Source organism: Pseudorca crassidens, chromosome 13, assembly GCF_039906515.1.
Source record: "Pseudorca crassidens isolate mPseCra1 chromosome 13, mPseCra1.hap1, whole genome shotgun sequence".
In the NCBI taxonomy this organism is placed as follows: domain Eukaryota; kingdom Metazoa; phylum Chordata; class Mammalia; order Artiodactyla; family Delphinidae; genus Pseudorca; species Pseudorca crassidens.
The window spans coordinates 15,091,443-15,113,565 of NC_090308.1; the positions used below are offsets into that span (position 1 = coordinate 15,091,443).

General features: G+C 41.1%; 1 protein-coding gene across 3 annotated transcripts in view; it reads right to left on the reverse strand.

The window, feature by feature from the left end:
- The window catches only part of PLEKHG1 (pleckstrin homology and RhoGEF domain containing G1), a 228,083-nt gene that overhangs the window by 73,571 nt on the left and 132,389 nt on the right, over positions 1 to 22,123 (reverse strand). For 2 of the 3 annotated variants that reach the window (XM_067701771.1, XM_067701772.1), the window contains one exon: positions 18,457 to 18,965. In XM_067701771.1, the coding sequence (XP_067557872.1) occupies positions 18,457 to 18,864 (408 nt within the window). In that variant the 5' untranslated portion in view covers positions 18,865 to 18,965. Of the gene's footprint in view, positions 1 to 2,386; positions 2,531 to 18,456; positions 18,966 to 22,123 lie in introns of those variants that run through there. The other variant, XM_067701773.1, reaches the window with a different exon arrangement.

Sequence of the window (22,123 nt, forward strand, 5' to 3'; positions counted from 1 at the left end):
TAGGTAATCCATTTCCCTATGGAAATGCATAGGGGAAACGGTTCCCGTTCATTGTATCGAAAACAATGAGCAGCCCTGAGGACATATCTTATTGCTTCTCTGGCTATACTGCTGTTGATCTCATTACAGCACAGTCTTAACCAGAAGTTATTTATTGACATAGAAACAGCCGTGGGCTTGGGAACCTCCAGGGGAGTGGGAAGAAGCACTATGCAGAGGGTAAAATAGGGTGCAGGTGGGCCAGCATGACGGGCCACTCCCCAGACACTTGACTTTCTTTAAGAGCACTGGGTCTCTTGAATGGGGTAAATTCAAAGATTTCCTTTTGTTATATTGGAGGCCTGGTTCCAATTCCAAGGCCCACGGAGTAAAATGTGTGATTTCGGGAAAACTATTTTTTCTCCTCTCTTAAATCAAAAGCACAATGTCTATGGGCACCTTATTACTTAGAACTAAAAGAGAGAGAGAGGAAGGGAGGGAGGGGGGAGAGGGGGAGAGAGGGAGAGAGGGAAAGAGGGAGAGAGGGAGAGATGGAGAGAGGGAGAGGAGAGGGAGGGGGGAGGGAGGGAGGGAGGGAGGGAGGGAGGGAGGGAGAGAGAGAGAGAGAGAGATGGACCTCATAGGATGAGGTTTCCATAAACGATTTTTCGAGAGCCTGTGTCGGATGAATTTCTACAGCAGTAGTTTTACAGTCTCAACAGAAGGACATGACTTGCCTTTTCTTGTAATTGAGGAAGTTTCCATCTGCTGCAGATCTGCTTTCCCAGGACAGCAGATTTATCTGAGGACAGAGCATGGCACTAGGGACAGGACAGAGATTCCTCCCGAAGGCCTTGGCTCCAGATGCTGTGTGGTGGGAAATCCACCAGCCGCCTAGGCAGGCAGCCTGGGTCTGAGAGCCGGCCCTTCGGTGGGTTACTGGCCTTGCTGAGACTCACTGCTTCAGCTGTTCAGTAGAGATAATACAACTACCCACCAGATCAGTATTCTGGGGGTTAAACAACAACGTTCATGTACGGCGCCCGGCACGGGTGCCCAGCACACGTTGGCTGGTAGCAGCGGCTGCTGTGTGGCCTTCTGCGTCCCAGGTTCCTCCTTGGTAGAACGGGGAGATAGCCAGATTGGAACTTCTTTTGGTTCAAAAGCAAGTTAACTCTACCTGCACACTGACAAATTATACTAAAAAGCTCTCCCACCACCCTTCTCTGCCCACGGGTGGTAAGAGTGCCATAGGAAGGCTCAGTCCTTGAGCGGCATTGCAGGGAGAGAGTGTGAAGATCGTTAGGGAAGACACATGCACTCAACGTCCCCATGACACTCGAAAGTCTCCCAGACCCCGGCCCTCTCACCTGCTCTGTCCACCTGGACCAGAAATCCTGCCTCTCCCACCTGTAGCTCTTGTGAAACTGAGTCTCCTCTCCCTCACTGCTGCCTTGGTCTCCTTGCTCATGTCCACTGGGGACTACTGCAAGGACATCCTACCTAATCCCTCTACGGTGGCTCCCACCCCCTCCAGCTTTTCAGAATGAATCCCGGGTGATCCTTCTCGAGCTCAGATGTGATGTTCTGCCTCCTGCATAAAATCCTTCAATGACTTCCCACAGCCGTGGGTGGCGGCACAGAGGGAGGGCCCTCAACGCTTGCACCCCTGCCTAGGCTCATCTTTTATCACTTTCTTGTTCCCTCTCCACCATCACCACCCCCAGAACACAGGCACTCGCTTCTTGTAGCTTTGGGAATGTCCCCTGTTCTCTCATGGGTCACTGTCTTTGCATATTCTATTCTTACTGCCAAGACTGGCCCTCCTACTGTCCTAACCTGGCTAACGCCTCCTTCACGATTCTTCCAGGAATCTTCCTCTGATCCTTCCCACCCAGTCTGGGTCAGGTGCTCCCCTGAGCATTTACATTTATAATTCCATGATAAAGGAAGCCAGAGGAATCAACATCCAGCGTTGGTGTTCTAAAAAAATTTTTGTAGCTCCTTCTCTCCCACAAAACTGATGTCGACAATGACCAGGAATTCTGTTGTAGCTCTCCCAGCACTGAATGTTTGCAGAGTGAATTCCTGTGAACTTGATCCATCTGCTAAGTGGGCGAAGCAGAACCCGGAAGGCAAGGGTTAACAAAGTCCCTGGCAGATCTCTCAAGCTCTCTAAGTGGCAAAAAAGTTGTATTGAATCGTAACCCAACCCAGTGTTCCTCTTTTGCTCCCTCCCCTCCCCTCCCCTCGGTCTCACGGACAGCCTTTAAACAGCACAGCCTCTCAAAGATGACAAAAGTTCCTAAACTCTGCCTTCCTTTTTAACTCTCTTCCCACCCACCTAACTCCTGCCTTTGCACAAGAAAAGAAACGCTTCCCCAATCAAAAGTAGATTAACTCTCACCCTTTTCTCTACATGCATTTGCATTGGGAACACCATATACAAGGCCATAAACAGTCCCCGGGGTTGAGTGATTTATCCACTGCCTTAGGGAAAACGGGACAGAAGAGCACTCTTCAGCCATTCCGTGTTGACTGTTGTCAGCTGCAGTGGCGGGAGTGGCCGTCTTCTCCTGGCTCATCTCCCAGTTAAAGGTTAACAACTTAACTTTAAGCCCCATTATAAAACTGAAGGGACACTTGTAACGTTTCTTGTTGGTCCAAAGAGAAAAAAAGGCTTGTTTCAGAAGAAAAAATATATATATATTTGTATATGTATAGCTGATTCACTTTGTTATACAGCAGAAACTAACACACCATTGTAAAGCAATTACACTCCAATAAAGATGTTTTAAAAAAAAAACAAAATATTTTAAAGTGCAGTTTAAAGGAATGGCTCACCCTGCCTCCTCCAAGCACGTCTGCACCCCCGCCCCCGAGGTCCTTTAAGCAGCATTCAGAGAAAACAGGAATAATTTTGCCTCAATGTGATTTTGCCATTTGAAACCAGAGACTTAGGCTGCAGCTTCTCTCTAGTTTTTATGTAACCTATTTTGCGGTGTGTGCGTGTGTGTGTGTGTGTGTGTGTGTGCGCGCGCGCGCGTGTGTCAATGATTCAAGCACAAGAATCATTAGGGACTCTTTTATATTAGTTTAACAAAACAAAAACATTCCGAACAAGCATTCCATTTCGCTTCGGGTTGGACAGATGCTTGTAATTTCTCATCATGCCTTTATTATTTTCATACCACCCCCTTCTTACAGAGTAAGGATGAGTCTCACTTTTTATAAAGGGTCACCTCACTTTTGTTAAGGGATGAGTTATTGTATAAGAATTTTCTCTAAGTATTAAAAGTTAATTATAATTAATGAAATTCTGACACATGCTACAACATGGATGAACCTTGGAAACATTATGCTAAGTGAAAGAAGCCAGACACAGAAGGACAACTATTGTTTGATTCTAGCAAATTCACAGACAGAAAGTAGACTGGAGATTGCCAGGGACTGGGGAAGGGAGCATGGGGAGTTATTGTTTAATGGGTACAGAGTTTCTGTTTGGGATGGTAAAGAACGTTCTAGAAACAGATAGTGGTGATGGTTGCACAACACTGTGTATGTGCTGATTGCCACTGAATTGTACACTTGAAAATGGCAAATTTTATGTTATGTATATTTTACAACAGTGAAAAACATTTAAAAAGTCAAAACAGAAACAGACTCACAGACATAGAAACAAGTTTATAGTTACCAAAGGAGAAAGCAGGAGCTGGGGGGAGGGATAAATTAGGAGGTTGGGATTAACATATACACACTATTATATATAAAATAAACAACAAGGTTCTACTATACAGCACGGGGAACTATATTCAACGTCTTGTAACAGCCTATAATGGAAAAGAATCTGAAAAAGAATATATCTATATCTGAATCACTTTGCTGTCCATCTAAAACTGAACACAATATTGTAAACCAACTATACTTCAATAAAAAGTCAGTTATCATAATTAAAAAATCACTTTGTATATGAAGACCAGGCATCAGGCAACATATTTTAGATGTATACTAAACATAATAAAAACTGTTCTCGCTAGTCAGGCTCATCAGTAAGGACTCAGGTTATGCTCTGGGGCATAATTCACAAGTGAAATTCACCAGGGTGAGAAGGTGCGTTTGCATCCACTCTAAATAGCTTTACCTTAATTCATTTTCTTTTTTTTTTTTTTTTACATCTTTATTGGAGTATAATTGCTTTACAATGGTGTGTTAGTTTCTGCTTTATAACAGTGAATCAGTTATACATATACATATCTTCCCATATCTCTTTCCTCTTGTGTCTCCCTCCCTCCCACCCTCCCTATCCCACCCCTCTAGGCGGTCACAAAGCACCGAGCTGATCTCCCTGTGCTATGCGGGCTGCTTCCCTTTAATTCATTTTCTAAGGAGTTCTTCCTCTGGTTCCTTAGTGTCATCACAACCACTTCCTCCTGCTCCCTCCCTCCCCTTGCTGTGGGCTAGGAAACCAAATAATTAAACTTATTTTATTAATTAATTTATTTTTTGGCCATGTGGCGTGGCTTGCGGGATCTTAGTTCCCCCACCAGGGATTGAACTGGGTCCTCAGCACTGAAAGCTCGGAGTCCTAACCACTGGATGGATCACCAGGGAATTCCCTAATTAAGCTTATTTTAAACATGTAGAGTAAATAGGCTCTTCGTGAGAGCCTGGGGCCTCTCTTTGGGTAAAGACACAGGATTTACTGTTTGGCATCTGAAATATCTATTTTGGCTGCTCAAAGGGCTCACTTATTTCCTCGTTGCATTCTTGAGAGCTGAGACTGGAGGAGATGAGATCTCTAGTCATCTTTAGATTCTGGCTTCTTGAATTAGACTCATTTACAGAGGGTGAAGCTGAGGTTAGCCTGGCTGGTTGTCCATGGCACACAGCTGACTGTCAGCGTGGGACTGGAGCCCAGACCAGTGCTCTGCCCGTTAAATCAATCTCAGTTTAGCTCAGCTCAAGTCAAAATTCTGGAAATAATTTCATTCCGCCATTGCATCCCTGGCAGCCCTGTACGATATTAGAAATAAATTCCAACTACATGTAAGTATATCAGATAAACTAACAAAATCAAAACAATATATATCCTTCTTAAACTGCAAAGTTAAAATAATTTTCTGAAATAATACCTTAACGTAGATTAGCAAGAACAATGTTATGATACTTTCAAATGTACCAGAAGTTACTGGCCTTTCCAAATAATACTAAGTATATTAATAATAATGATCATATTAATAATCATTCTCACTTGAGGGCTTACTATATGCCTAGCACGGTGCTAGCATTTTGCATGGATAGTCTTATTTTCACAACAATCCTCTTATTCCCATTTTACAGGTAAAAAGACTGAAACTTAGAAAAGTTTAGTAGCTTATCCAAGATCACAGAGAAAAATGGCAGAGTCAGGATTTGGATTCAGTTCTTGCAGATTCTAGCTTTTCTTCGTTTTCACCATTTCATCACAGGGGATGGGGTGGGTGGGGTAATTCGTGCTGCCTTTAAATGTCTACTGTTCGCTTTATAACAAAGGGAAAAAAAATCCCTTTAGGACAGCGGACCTCAATGTTCATTGCTTATTGGAATACGGAGAGCTTTAAGAAAAGGTGATGTCACCCTGGGAGATTCAGATTTCATTAGTCCAGGCTACACCTGAGGGGCAGGAGTTGAAAAGCTCCCCAGGTGATACTGGAGTGCAGCCTCTGCTTTAGAAAAATCCTGTTTTTAGCTGCTCTTCCTAACCAGATTTCTTAGGTGACAGCTTTTAATTGCTCAAATAATAACCCCTCGATCCTGTCTGTGAGAGCTTATTATCCTTGATATGAACCTAGCTGATGACCAGTTAATTGTGTGCTCTCATACGGGATCTTTATGTTGCTTTACTTTGTCCTATCTTCGAAGTAGGAATTTTATTCTAGTGGATTTTCTTGCCAAAAGTAATACCTAGAACATTCTAGATAATTTTGAATATGAAGTAAATTTATACAATGTATCAGTAACCTTCTTTACCTTCTTCCTTTCAAATAGGACCTGGAACTTTAGAACCAGCCCCTACTTCAGAACAGGAGTTGGCAAGAAGGGGTCCTAGAGTATCAATTTATCTGTTAATTATTACAAAGGGGCTAGCCCAGACTCTCTGGTCTTGCAGGAGACAATTTCTCATCCTCAAAAAGCTACCTATATATATGCTAGGGGAAAAAAGGTAAGGCCACAGTTTAGACATGTCCCAAGAAGTTGCTCAGGAAGTGACCCTAATTGTTCCCACTTCCCTTCTATACCACTGCTCTGGTTTTGTCTAAACTACGTGGTGGTTGGATGTAGAAGTGACAAGCTCTGTCCTTCACACGTATCCGTGTCAATTTCATTCTTGTCAATGGCTGAGATGTAGAAAACTGGGCAGTAAATGTAATGTGTTTCCAGAACATTTCATTAACAAGTATGTATGAGAACCCTCCTTAATTGGTACCTAAGGGAAACTCAATAAATGCTTCTTGTATTTTTCTAGTTGTTTCTAACTGAAATGGATACAGTCCCGGCACTGCCAATACTTAGCTGCAGGGTCTGGACTTGAACAGTTTTTAGCTGTTGAGAGTTTCCGCTGTGCCAGGTCCGTGCAAAGCATTGTAAGGCATTACCTTGTTCATCCTCACAACATCCTATGAGGTACGCAATACCTTTCATTTTAAGAAGAAGAAACTGAAGATTACAGAAGTTAAATAATTGTTCAAGATTACAGGTAGTAGGTGACAGAACTGAGATTTGCATCCAGTTGGAGAAATCACTTGGTTCTCTGGATCTCCATTTCCTCACCTATAAAGATGATTGGATAGAACTTGATAGTTCATTCAGCAAATATTTACTGATAGCCTATTAAGTTTCAAAGGCAGTGCTGATTGCCAGGAATAGAAAACTTACCAACACACCTTACCCTTTCAGAATCTATGGTCAGCTAGACTTCCCTGAGTCATTTTCCAGTTGTAAAACTTTGTGTGATTCTACTGAATCAAAAATTCTGCGCTATTTGAAGCAATCTAAGCATCCAACAGATGACTGGAGAAACAAGATGTGATACATACATACGACGGAATATTATTCAACCTTAAGAAGGAAGAAAATTCTGACCTGTGCTATGACATGGATGAAACTTGAAGACATTATGCTGAGTGAAACAGTCACAAAAGAACAAGTACTGTATGATTCCACTTAAGGGAGGTATCAAAAGTAGTCAGATTCATAGAAGCAGAGAGTAAAATGGTGTTTATCAGCAGCTGGAAGGAGGGAGGGGAGAATGGGGAGTTACTGGTTAACAGGTACAGAGTTTCAAGATGAAAAGAATTCTAGGGATTGCTTGCATAACACTGTGAATGTACTTAATGCCTCTAAACTGTACATTTAAAAATGGTTAAGTCAGTAAATTTTATGTTATGTGTATTCTACCACAATTTTTTTTTTTTTTTTTTGCGGTATGCGGGCCTCTCACCATTGTGGCCTCTCCCGTTGCGGAGCAACAGACTCCGGACGTGCAGGCTCAGCGGCCATGGCTCACGGGCCCAGCCGCTCCGCGGCATGTGGGATCTTCCCGGACCGGGGCACGAACCCATGTCCCCTGCATCGGCAGGTGGACTCTCAACCACTGCGCCACCAGGGAAGCCCTACCACAATTTTTAAAAATGAAAAAAGGATTGCCTGAGGCTGAGGAAAGAAGAGTTAGTGTTTAATGGGTGTGCAGTTTCAATCTGGGGTGACAGAAAATTTCTGGAGATGGAAGGTGGTGATGGTTATGTAGTTCAATGTACAACAGTGTCAATGTACTTAATGTCATTGAATTGTACACTTAAAATGGTTAAAATAATAAATGTCATGTATATTTTACCAGTTTTCAAAAGATATAAAACATTCCATGTGAGCTGCTGTATTGAACAGTGCTATCCCCCTTAAGTGGCAGAGTAGTCTTGGTGGGCAGAGGAGAAACTGAAAACATGAATGATCAGAAAACAGGTTACTAAACTATGGAGGCTGACAAGTCCCACATCAGCCCAATCTACCTCTTCCTTTCCTAGGTGTTACAGAGCAGGGTTGCTTCCACACCAACTTGCTCTAGGCTTGTCAAATGACCTGGGTAGATTCTTTGATGTGATTAGTTTCACAAGGTGTAAGCAACATGTTTTCTTTGGAAGAAACTTCCAACCATGGGAAACTACTCCCAGCTGAAGGTTGGTTTGTTTTGAACACAATTTCCTGAATTCCATATTTTCTATCCACTCAGTATAACTGAATATTCAAGATGGCACACACCCAAAAGGCAGCATAATTCTACCCCAACTGAACATGACCTGTTTTAGCAAATCTTCAATAGAATTATGCCTACAGGCAGTCATTGAAATATATTAGCAGTTCTTTAGCAGACCAGTAACAATAGCTACTCAATCACCTGAGTTAACTGAAGTTTTTGAAATGACTTTTCATCAAAAATCAAAATGTTACCTTAAAAAAAAAGCTTAATAGAACGGGAAGGGACTTTTTAGTTGCAGGTATTTTTCTTAATGCTTGATCTCGCAAAAGAAATCAATGTACTCAGTTATGTCTGTAAGTCGGTCTGTCCTTTGCTTTAATACATTGTCTAACTATGAATCTGCAAGTGCAGGTGGAAAATATTCTAATTTTATCATCAGAAATACACTAATATTTACCCCTTACATCTCCTTGGTGTTATGAGTTTCATAGACAGCAAGAGCTATAGTTTGTGTAAGAGTATTTGACCAAATTGTGAAAATCCTTTCAGCGAAAGAAAGATTTTTGACAACTCCACTTTCAAGTAATCATATCTGTTGGTCCCAGATTAGGGCAAAAGAAATCTATGTTTTAGTTTTCAGAAATGTAAATAAAGTCTCAAATTGCTGGGAGAGCTTGAAATTCTTTTAAACCATTTTTTTCTTACAGGGAGGAAATAAAAAGTGCTTTAGGAATATCTGTCAATGTCTTTATTAATCCTACTTAACATAAATGGAAGATCATGTTTTTTAAAACAGGTATAGTGTTCTTTAATCTTCTGGTCTGAGCAAAGGGGATGGGGGAGGGGTGAGACCTATTTGTAACAAGTCATAATACTCTAGAGAATAAGTACAGTCAATTCTGCTTTAACATTTGCTTTGAAAACACGAATGTGTTCCCACATGATTAATATACTAGGGAGTAACTTGAACTTAAATTTCCGAATTTTGCTTAGGCAGGATTGCATCCACGATAAACACTAGGTGAGCAGAGAAAAGTACAGCCACTTCCAAAGAGCAGCAGAGGAATACAAATACAAATACACACACACACACACACACACACACACACACACACACCTCAAATACATACCAGCTACCTCAGTCCACCTCAGTCCACCTTGTGTGCCTCAAAGCCGCACCCATCCACGGCACGTGTATCAACTTCGCATCGATGTCAGGTAAACCTACTCCATAATAACTCACACTGCAACCCTGCACATGGCTTCTGCTCTCTTCAGTTTTTCTCTCCTTCCTCTTAGCCTACCTTATATTTTTCCTTCTCTGTTCTTTTTCCTCTTTATTGTTCTTTTTTTCTCAGTCTTTTTCTCTCACTCCTCTTTGTTCTTTTCCTCTCACAGAGGGTGGCAGCTGTGGGAATCAGTTGGCTCCCACAAGAAATTTCAGGGTTTTCTTTCGAGGTAAAGTATCATATTTACTATAGAAGGTATATATTTCTTAACCATTTAACATGTATAAAACTGTCTCCATTTTTGTTAGATTCCTATCTTTCTTTGTGTCACTGATGATGTTTTTGAGTATTGTGCTTGGAACCCATTTTTCCATTTCTCCCTCATATGATTTTGCATAGTGAGTAGTTTTTAGGAGCACATAGGTCGTATGTTGAATTATAGCAGAATTGATTGTAGGCACTTTGAAATTCATATAGCTCTTTACCTCTATCATCTGTACTCTCTCTCTCTTGGGTCTTAGACATATGATATGGAAGCTAAAAACAATCTGCAACTATAATCTCTTCTCAGATCACGAACTCTTGCAACCTGGTAAAAATGTCCTACAAAGCCTGGACATCTTTGGACTGACCTCAACTATTGATTCCAGCCCCAAGCTTCAAGAAGCAAGTCACAAAAAATAAAGAAGTTTAAAAAATAAAGAAGCAAGTCACAAGTCAGGATTGTCAGGAACGCAAAGGTGACTTTTCCACTACCTGAGGTTTAGTATTTCTTAAGGAGACAGTGAGGAACATCACTAAATTCATAATTATTATACCAACTGGTGTTCATTATGCTATTGCTACAGAGTTCTTAGTAATTTGAAAAGTGTACTCCAGGTAAAGGTTAACAATATAAATAGACTACTATTTATCAATGGTAAATTTACTTTCTCCAAGTTCACCTCTAGAAAGATGCAAGTTGACTTCAGCTTCTCACGGAAAACCATCCATAATGACGTCAGTTGATTTAGGGGGTGCAAGGCCCAAGAATGTATGAAAACACTTTCAACAATTAGGTTTTTCATTGCTTACTTTTTCTTCAAGTGTCCATAATTCTCACTTTGGCTTCTCAGAATAGCTACAGAAATGAGTCTAAGAGAAGGGCAGGGCAGTGAAAAGGAGGGCATTCAATTTTCTTATAAATTTTATCAGTGTGGCAATAAACTTGCAGCTTCCTATTAAGGGTTTGATGGCATTAGTCCATTATCCTCATTGACTCCAGTCTACTCAAGAGGTTTCCAGAACACTAGCAAGAGAAGTACCATCCCTGCCTTTGAACTATGCTAGACCCAAAAGGCCTCTTTTTAAACTGAAGTACTACCTATTATGTTCAATAATTTCAAAGAGCCCTGTTGACAGGTCGTATGGATAGGAAAAACTACAGAAATAAAAGAGGAGAGGGCATTAGGAATCATGGGAGAAAAAGAGGGTGGTGGTGATGGAGACATGAAAGAGGGGAGGAACAAGAGAAGATACATTGGTCTGAATCTGTTCCAGGTCCTAAATGAAGAATTCCATTTCAAACATTCTATAGGGTCATTTAGTAGAGAGAGTAACTATAATCTTGGCAGTAAGCATTATCAAAATCTTTCCTGCTTTCTTCTTCATGTTTTTTTTTTTTAATTAATTTATTTATTTTTGGCTGTGTTGGGTCTTCATTGCTGTGCGTGGGCTTTTCTCTAGTTGCTGCGAGTGGGGACTACTCTTCATTGCGGTGCGCAGGCTTCTCATTGCGGTGACTTCTCTTGTTGCGGAACACAGACTCTCGGCGCGCGGGCTTCAGTAGTTGTGGCTCGCGGGCTGAGCAGTTGTGGCGCACAGGCTTAGTTGCTCCGCGGCATGTGGGATCTTCCCGGACCAGGGCTTGAACCCGTGTCCCCTGCATTGGCAGGCGGATTCTTAACCACTGCACCACCAGGGAAGTCCCTTCTTCATGTATTTTTATTTTTACTTTTAAGGATGGTGGGACACACGGTGTAGGTTTTACAATGAGAGAATGTTTCAGATATATGTAATGCATGGTGTACACTGGCAATTGCTCACAAAAATGTTTCCTACTTTTTCTGGGCACACAGTTAGACTATATCTCCAAACTTAGAGTTTGATGTGGAATGATAGACAGGGTGAGCCATTTCTATGCTTGTCCCAGAACCCCCGACCCCTTCCCCAATGCATGTCTCCATGTCCTCTTGTCCTTCTAGCTGAGATGGCACAGACCCCAGCACAACCTTTGGAGCCACGTGCTGAAGAGGACAGAGCCTCATCAGCTTGGTTCCTGAATGACCGCATGGAGAAGCACAACTCCCATGAACCTGAGCACACACATACGTGACTATAAAAGGAGAAACTTCTGTTGTATTAAGTCACTAAATTTGGGGCCTATTTGTTACTGTGGCTTAGCCTACTCTTATACATTATGCCTTCCAAATTTTTGGAACAGTGGTTCTCAACCAAGGGAATTTTGTCCCTCGGGGGCTATTTGGCAATGTCTAGAGGCAATTTTGGTTGTCATGAGTGGGGATGGTGGTGGTTCTATTGGCATCTAGTGGGTAGAGGCCAGGTTTGCTGCTAAACATCCTACAATGCACATGACTATCCCCTACAGCCAACATCTATCCAGCCCCAAATGTCTATTGTCCTGCTGTTGCAACACCCTGCCCTAGAGAGCTTAAGAAGAAGATCAAAATCTCTGAGCCCTCCGCTAGACAATAAGAGGAGATTTACAATAACAGTGTGGGAGTAAAAGATGGGCTTTAGAGTGAAACTTGGGTTCCAGCTCCAGTTCTACCACTAACTATTTACAGACGTTGGATAAGTTCCTTTACCCTTTGTACATGCAATATTCTTGTGCTAAAAATAAGAAATGATAGTACCCACAGGATGGGGCTGTGACTGAGGCTTTCAGTGCTTAATGCAGTGCCTGAAATGTGGTAAGTACTCAAATATTAGTTGCTGTTCATGTTTTTTGGTGTTTTTGTTATTAAGGCACATATCTAGAAAATTTAGAAGTGGTAGCTATGAAGTATGTTTACAGCTGTTCGGATTCATTGAGGTGGCAGGTGTGGTCACAGAGCTTAAGGTTTCACGTCGGTGATACTCACTGTCTACCGCGCTCCCAGAAGAATCTGACCAATATCGTTATTTTGACTAATTTCCCTAAGTTTTGACTCAAGATCTAGCCAGAACGATTTGGAGGAAATAAACTGACATCATCATTAAGTATACACGAACTCGTGTGAACAGCCCACGGCTACTTTTGCACAGCAACTCTGCAAACCTCAACTCACTTTGCTTTTACTAAATGCTGCCCACCTTGGCCTATTTTCGATGTTCATTAGCAATTAATCATAAGGTATGGTCAGAACATTCTAAATGGACAAAAGACTTAAAAGGCCAGGTCCCTGCCCTCCCTCCCATATTAGGCTGTAACCAGTAGAAGAGATGAACACTCAAAATCACTATGTTCTCACCTTCTAAGTTTCTGTCGTTGTTAAGGTGACAAGAAATGAGAGTGGGGTGGGGTAGGGTAGGGAAGGAGGGGGGCGAAACAACAACAAAGAGGCATGGAAACAGTCAAAGCGAAGTTTGGGGGCCTCCTGTAGAGTGGTTAGATGTGCTATTTGAGGAATAACTTCTACATAAGCATGAAACTACTTAACAGGTGTGCTTCCAAATTACCATAGATCTTAAATGGTTTTAGGAAAGATCTCATTCACTCACCGTGATAAAAGTCCTTCGAAGGAAAAACAGACCCATTCAAACAAAAATGCTCAAATGCCATGTAAAAGAAAAAGTACATTATATTATGCCAAGTACTACAGCATAAATTCTTTGTTAAACCCACCCACATAATAAGCCTTCATTAAAAACAATCCCCGACAAGTCCTACACTCTAGCGTTGAACACATACTTCCCTCAATATTCAAAAAATCTTAGTCTAAATGAAACTCATAAAAAGTGCCAGTTTAATAACTGTTATTTAAACTGGAGGGAAAGTAGTGAGTGAGGACATCTGCAAATAGAAAGACAATAAAATCTATGACAGTTCACCACATCTCAACAGCCTTTTCCCTTGGTTCAAAACCTTTCTCCTCTTGTCAAGTATGCTAAGCAGTTATGGCTGGTCCAGGGAATGCCCATGTAAAGCCATCCTTTCACGGCCAAGGGAAAAGAGTAGCAGAGCCATACACTGACGTTTCCACACCAAAACATCTTATCTCTCCAACAGAATCCAGGAAGCCAGGCTTCAAGAGAAACCACCTCCAAGCTTGACAGTGTTGTCCTTGAGGGGTGGCATAGGACAAAAGCCCACTCAGATTCCATTTTATCCAAGTCTTAGTCACCTCACCAGCCTAAGACCTAAGTCTCCAGGCAGAGTCAAGGGTGGAGTCACTGCACAAATGCCCTGGGTGTGATCACTGGGTTCCTTCATTCACTCTGCACAGATCTGGGAGAGGCTCACCTCCCAAGCGTGAGAGCTCTCCTTCCACTAACGGATACCTCCGGTGCTAAGGGCAGCCTCTTTAAGCTATGGCAACGGGCAGAATAGCTTTCAATGTGCTTCATATCACTAAGTGTGTGGAAAGCATCCTTCTCTCATCCACCTACCCTGCCACTGTCTGTACTATCACACGATAAACAAAGAGTCCGTGTCAACCAATAAATACAAGAGCTGGGGGTTGGAGATCAACAGTATAATCCTTGTGTAGCAACAGGTTTTGAACAATGCTGAATGCTTTCAACAAGGATTGCTTAAGGCTTTGGCTCTTTAAATTTTACACAGTAAAGCTATAATAATCACTTCTTAACTTTTTAACACACTGTAAGGATAAAGGTGCTCGGAAAAGGATTTTAGCTTTCTGGAATATGATAGGAAAAAAAAACCTCACATGTTACTTTTAATATTCTACCCACTTTTTCCTCACTAAATACACGTCCTCAGCATCCCAAAAGATGATTTAATTTAGTATTTCTTATACTTCAAAGATGCCATTTTGTAGTAGGGATGTAACTTCTAATTACACAGTATTACATAATGCTATGAATTATTTAAAAACTTTCCTAAAAAGGTTAAAACAGGCCATGAACTATATCTGGGGCCAAGTTTATGAGACTGTCAAAGGCTCTTTTATAGATCATTTAGAAAGATTAAAGAAACCCCCTCTACACATGAGAGTCTCTGCTCAGTCAATCTAACGTCCCATTAAACATGAAAGAAACCCTTATTTCCTACTTTCCAGCTATGAATTTCTCCCTCTCCACAAATTGTATCATTGGCGATTTTACTTTTAACTTTTAAAACTTGCTTTCATACTTATTATCTCATTTTATCTGTGAATGCTATTAGGAGCCATATATAGAAATGGAAATAACAGCTCTATTGTTTCTTTCAGTATGGGTGATAGTCAAGACCTCACCCTCTCTCTCTCTCAAGTGTCAAGTGTACAAAAGCAAATCACTAGGATGTCAGGCAAAGGAGCAGAGGATGGAGTAGCCATGGGGAGGGGATGGGGGGACAGAGAAAAGGGTCTGGGGAGGATGCAAGGGATGAAGACCAATAACAATAAGAACAATAACATTTCTCAGTTAAATTTTCAGAAAGCATTAGGAATTCATTTTTGAATTCCTAAACGGCATGGGGAAGAAAAAAAACCCAATATATTTGGGATTATTTCAATACAATGTCTCTACGTAGGGAAAGAGAGATATACATCCTCCTTTGCCTTGTAACTAACATCTGGGAATCCTATTGCCCAGATAAGGTCAGCAGGATCTCTTCTCAGAAATAAGCTACTCTGATGCTATTTGGTACCATGTTGAGCTATCAAAGCACACAGTATTAACATCTTCTAAATCAGTGTATATATCAATGACCTTTCACAAAGATGTTTCTTTTTATAAATTCTAAGAACTAAACCTAAACCTGAGTGGTGAGGATTATGTATGGATAGGATATACTACAGATAAAATGTACCGCTTACAGGAAAATTAATTAAACCGAGACTGATTATTGAAGGATATTAGTTAGTGGGAAGTCAATAAAGTAGAGAGTGTGGACAGTCCGAAGCTGTGCTACTGCATAAGTGAAAAATGACTTCCCAGTTATCTCTATAAATGATTAGATGTTTTTTTCCAGAAAGAATTCTTGCTTAGAAAGTCAACGAACAAACTCTGTCTCTTTGTGTCGTGAGAGATTATGGTAGGTTGTTACTAAGTAGCCCTTTTCCCAACCAAAAATTCTGCATTTCAAAAATTGAGGATGTTAGAGAACTCAGCTAAAGAATTATAAAAACAGGTTAGAAATGGATCAAGAAAAATGGATTTTTAAGGGAGCTGACGCTTTGTATTTTAAAAGAATACCCCTCATAACAGTCTTTATTGGGTAAGGTTGCTGCAAGCTAGAAAATAATTGGTTACTCTCCATAAAGGAAAGAACTAGATAAAACAAAATTTCACAATTTTGTGAAAATTGTGATCTTGAGAAACAGAGGTGGTCACACACAGAAGTGTGTCAAGAAGAGGCTGCAGTGACCAATCCTGATCTGAAGAGACTCTGCACTTTCCTAGGTGGGGAGGGGATGTGACTCGAAGCATCCCGGTGACTTTGGAGCAGAGCAGCATCTACTTCTTCCTACCCGGTGCCTCCTTCTATATTTGGGACATTTCTCCCAAGCACCCTCCCTCCAACAACCTTCTTCATCTCTCCTCTCCCTCTTACGTGTCACCTCAGATTTTCTGTGGGTTCCTCAGAAATAATCCAATTGCCTTCAAAATAATCATGTTGGAATCACCCATTTTAAATTACTTTTTCCTAATTAAATTTCTGCTGTAGTGAATTACTAATCTGTTTATTTTTGTGAAAGACTTCAGGTAAGACAGCTAGAACTGGACCGGTCGAGAGTGGTTTGTTCACTCTCAACCAGCAAATTCAGAAGAGGTCCGTGATGATGATAGTTTCCACTTATTAATCGCCTACCACGTTGCAGGCGCTGTCGTGTGAGCTTTTTATGTATTATCAAGTTGAATTCTCATAATAACAACCCTATAAGGCAGGTATTATTAGTCTCATTTTACAGTTGATGAAATGCAGGCACAAATTCATAGTCTAATACAGGGCTTGGCGAACCATGGCCCTTGGGTCCAGCCCAGCCATAAAGTTTTCCTGGAACTTACACGCCCCTTCATTGACATAGTGTCTGGGGCTGCTGCTGGGCTACAGTGGCAGGACTGAGCAGTTAGGACTGACAGCTTAGGGCCCAGAAAGCCTAAAATATTTACTATCTGGCCCTTTATAGAAAAAGTCCACTAACCCCTAGTGTAAAACATGGGTAATGCACCGATAAAGGAAAAAAGACAAGAACGTTTGGAGAGCTTGGAATAAAACTTCTGCTGAAACTTTCTAGAAAAAAAATCTGTCTTGATCTGTTTTCTTTCATACACATCTTACCTTATTTCTTCTCACCTAAGGTTTGTCAATCAGCCTCAGAAAAAAGAGTGTTCACAGAATCCCAGCTTAGTCACTGAAGGTTTCTCTGTCAGTACGGTGAGTTTTGATGAAGTGGTAAAGTTTCCAAGAAAGAAAGAAAAAAGGACAGACCAAAGAAAGCTTTGACAACCATAAATTTTCCGAGAGGTTCCAAAATTTTGGGCAGTTCACAGGTATTTCTTCTCAAGTACAAATGACATCATTGATGAAATTAAAGAAACAATTGGCCTGGTTTATTCTACATTTGGTATCACATATTGTTTTGGTTGAGCATCAATTGATTTTTCTATTTTTACTGGGAAGTTTTGTCATAACTATTTTTAGTAGACAGTGTCTGGTTCGATCATTTGTGGAACTCAACACACAATTGTGTCTTAGAATTTGTTTTTCCCCTAAAGCTATAAGAATGTATGTATTTGGTGGAGAATGTCCTCATCAGCAAATATTCCACCACTTTATTCTGAAACACATTTTAGATTAAAAGTTCTAAAAACAGGAAGAAGGCACTAACGGATGAAAGAATCTGGGATAGTACTAGGCAGCAAAGGGAGTGTAGCTTTATGATAATATCAATTTGCCTTTGAACTATTAATACTAATATTTTAAATCATTAATTGAGAATGAATTAATATCTGAGTGGCTCTGGTAATTCTTACTTTATCCTTGAAAACAACTCTAAATCAAAGTCAAATTAATAATTGAATAAATCAACTATACTCCCACATAAAATAAAAACTTAAAAAAAAGAAAGGATACAGAGAAAACAACAACAACAACAAATTAATAATTGAATTTCCAGAGTCTGCGATCTGGTACCTGAGCTGAGTTCAATTTGCAGAGAGTCAAAGAATTTATGCAAACTTGCTTACCATAAAAGAAAAGTAAATGCCTAAAAACAAGCCCAGGGTTTTTCTCTATCTTTCACCACCTTCCCTCAGATACCAACCAATACAGAAAACAGCATCAAACGGTAATTCCCAGGCTTGTTTGCATAGAGGAATCACCTGGGGATCTTCCATAATTTCCTCCTACCTGCAGACCACACCCCAGGCCCAGGAAATCGGTCTCTGGAGGTGAGACACAGGCATCTATAGATTTGGAAGCTCCAGACACCAGGAGACAATTGTGATTAAGGCGAAGATAGCCTGATGGGCTCAGTCAGTACACACCTGACACCTGCAAGTCAGGAAGCCTCCATCCTCTGTCTGCCAGAGACTCTCAGACCTTTGGGGCAGGATTCACTAACACAACACACCGGTGTATGCACTGGTATCATCATTCTTACTCCTGGCGTGTAATCAATTTGTGAATGCAAATATTAAGAGGATCTTAACACAGAGAGGATGGCTCTAGGGGTTCTCTTAAGTTATGATCTGTTTAAACATTCACACCACTCTTGCATCTTAGAAGACACCTGGCTTTGCTCTTTATTTTGCGAACAGGTTGATCCTGCAGGACAAACTTTAGAAGCCGACAATTCGCCTTACCTCTACGATGCTTTTTAAATCTTGCACGTAAGTCCTTTCGGTCTCCAGAATCTCCTGCACCACTCTGTCCACATAGAGCAGCTTGGGGCTGGTGGCTGATTCTGCCCCCGTTTTGGCCGCCCCGTTGGTGTCCACTCTGTGCTGGGCCCAGGGCTGCCTCTCACTGCCCTGGTCCGTGTTCTGCTGCGCGGCTGCACCGTCCCTCGGCAGCTCGCTGCTGGAAAACGGCCTGGCTGGCATCAGCTCCAGCTTTATGGCCCCTGCTTCCTTATCCTGGGGAAACAAGCCCAAGTGGCTGTTTGAAACTAAGGTCATTCTGCTGCCAAAGGAACCATGGCTGTCCCGGGAGGAGGCCGAGGACGACGTGGAACCAAAGCTGACCGGGCGGTCGCTGTCGGAAAGCTCCATGGCTTTCAGTTGTTGGGAGCAGCGGGAGGGCCTGGCTGTGGTTTTGGGATCTGGAGTTTGTGTTACAGCTGATGACACTTCAAGACGCAACTGGTGCACATCTATACGGACGAGAAAAATAAATAAGGAAAAGGACAAGATAAGCAAGGTAGGCAAGTATTTTAAAATTATATCAAACAGAAAGTTTAAAGGCGGTTAAAACCTAGCTCAATCTACGCAGTCAAAAGCGAAAAGGTAGCAAGTTAGTCACAGATGGAAATGTAAATACCATTTCCCATGGAAATACCCATGGGACGCTGAGTTGCAGAGTTGGAGTTTCTAAAGCATCACATGGAAACGCATCAGAATCAGAGTCTCCGGCACTACCTCGGACCTACTGACCGTCAGTGCGTTTTACCAAGACGCCAATGCCGTGTGCGCACACTTTAAAGTTTGAGAAGCACTGCATCCACGGCCTCAAAGTGTGAGCACCTGGGATGACTAATAGAGCAGATTAGTCCAGATCTACTAAATCAAGGCTCAGGGCTCAGGGCACAAGGAACCTAGAGCTTTAACAAGCACCACAGGTGATGCTTATGTATTTAAAACACAACCTACGTGATTCTTACGGTATTTTGAGAAGCACTGTTTTAGATTTTAAGTATTCCACTATAATTCCACAAAATTTTAAGCTACCAACCTGGAAGCACCACTACTTGACTTAACGATGCTGACAATTTTACACTTTACTTTTACACAGCATTAAAGAAAGTGTCACATGGACAATAATTTTCTAATGCTGGGTAAGAAAGCCCAAAATATTGAGACTCACATCCCCGTTAAAACTTAACCGTCCCATCAGAACATTTCCCCAAATCTCTTCTTGAAAGCTGGCATTCCATTTGCGGTATACATGGAGCTACGCTGTTACAGAGTATATTTGATGAACTACACGTTCTGCACGTAGAGTTCAATAACATGACAGTGTGACCATGCAATTAAATAACAGCACTTAAATCTTGGGTCCAAAAAAGACCTTTCATGGACTTTAAACTTGCAGAAGCTATTTTGGTGAAACACACAAAGTTCCAATCTTCTTCATTTGAAAGGCAGGATCCACACTGCATCCCCCTAGCAATGCTATCCCAGGTTTACAGAAACAAAATGCCTCGCAATAAAGAGAGTGATTAGCGAAGAAATTTGTTTCATTTCAAAATCTACCAAAATCCATGTTTATAGGTCTTGTTAGAAAAATAAGAGAGGGAAACTTAGGTATGGAAGGTTATAATAAGACAAATACAATAACAAGAATATAGACTAATGATCGTCTTTTCAACAGGAACATGAATTGGGTTTGACTCGATAATAAAGATCATCAAACAGCTGGTGCCTATATTTCCAAAATAAAAAAGAACCCATCAAGTCTATATCCTTCAACATCCAGACTTTTTCTAGATAGTTTATATCCATGGTAAATATTTGTGCAAGATTATACTGCAATTATTAAAATTATGAATGTCAAGTAAAGGAACTAATGGGTCAACAAGAAGGAACGGTAAGAAACGTGCAGAAAAGCAGTAAATTACCAGCATAACCACTACCACGTGGTATATTGGCCCCCAATTTTTAAAGCTTTTGCAATATTCTTTCTGCTTGCTCTGTAACGGCTTTATGGCCTATAAAACATGGATTGGTTATAGTAGTTAACATGCACCTGTGCTGAAAATCCAGCTCCAACCTGAGTGCTGGAAGAATCCAAGCAGCAGCCGGGCACTTAGGTATGTTTGCAGCAAAGGATGCTTACCCATGTCTCGGACTGGTGTTAAGCAAGTCCTGGGCAGTTCAGATTAGGAGCAGACACACCATGGCATCCATCACAACCATAAGCATGAGGCTGATGTCACTTTCAGGAATGGGCACTAACTTATATAAGTATATAAGGGTTCTTTAAGGTCCCAATGGGCGAATGAGGCTATGAATTAGGACCAAGCATAAGTTGGATGTACTACTCTATATGAAAGAGCATCTGGAAAGGTCTAGATCATCTATTCCCCATAGATTTGGATATACTGGTCTCCAGGACAACTTCTGATTTTCTGACCGGATGAGAATCAACCTTCTCTCCAGTAGAGAAAACCATATTTGACAGTAACATCACTCTTGGCAAATATTATCAGGATGGTGAAAACTGAACACAACAGAGAGACTCATTTCTTTCCTTACTTTCACTCCAAGTTAGCCAGCCAATATTGGGACCAAGGGATTAAAGAGGCACAAATAATTACCAGATGTTTTAGAGGAGTCCATGTTGGGCTGCTAGGGCTGCTAGTGCCTTTTATACTTTCAAAGGCTGGAGAGGGTGGGATATGATACTCGGGTCAACAGGGATCCCTTCATGGGTGAATCTTATATATCAGCATCAGTTGGACCTGGTTCCAAGGAAGGCTTCATATGTCCCAATACCAGGCCTTGGGCTCTAGGCCACTGGACCAGCCCATTCAGAGTGCCAACTGAATAGAATAAAATGGAATATTTGAGATATTTGGTATCTCTAGTATTTAGCCAACTTGGGGTTATCTGCCCCAAATTAAATACTTTCCAAAACTGCCAATGACAGAAGTGAAACATTTAAAGCTAGGTCATATAATGGCATAGAATAGGGAACTGCATTTGTTAATGGATAACATTTTTTACGTTGATTATATAATTATAGTTTTCCCACATAAGGAAATGTACCTCATAAAAACTGTCTAGTCTTGTTCTCACCTCCTTCAAAATAATTGAAGATTTCCACTCTGTCTGGCCTATTCCTCCTAATACAATTCATCAATCATTAATATTTATCTCTAGAGCTGCACTTCTCAACACAGTAGCCAGTAGCCACAAGTGACTACTGAGCACTTGAAATGCACCTCATCCAAATTGAGATGTGCTCCAAGTGCAAAACATACGCCAGCTTCCAAAGATGTGGCATGAAATAGATAAGCGTAAAATACTTAACTAATAATTTTTGTATTAATTATATGTTGAAATCATTATATGTTGAAATCATACTTTGGAATAGTGGGTTAAATAAAAGATCTTCTTAAAATTATTTTCACTGGTTTCATCTTACCTTTTAAAATGTGGCTACTAGAAAATTACAAAATATATCCGTGTGTTGCATTGTATTTCAGTTGGACAATGCTGATCTAGAAATCTTCTAGATAATTATATTATTCTGTAAGATTTAAACTTACTTCCTTATCAATCTTTATTCCAATAATAGTGAATGAAGAGG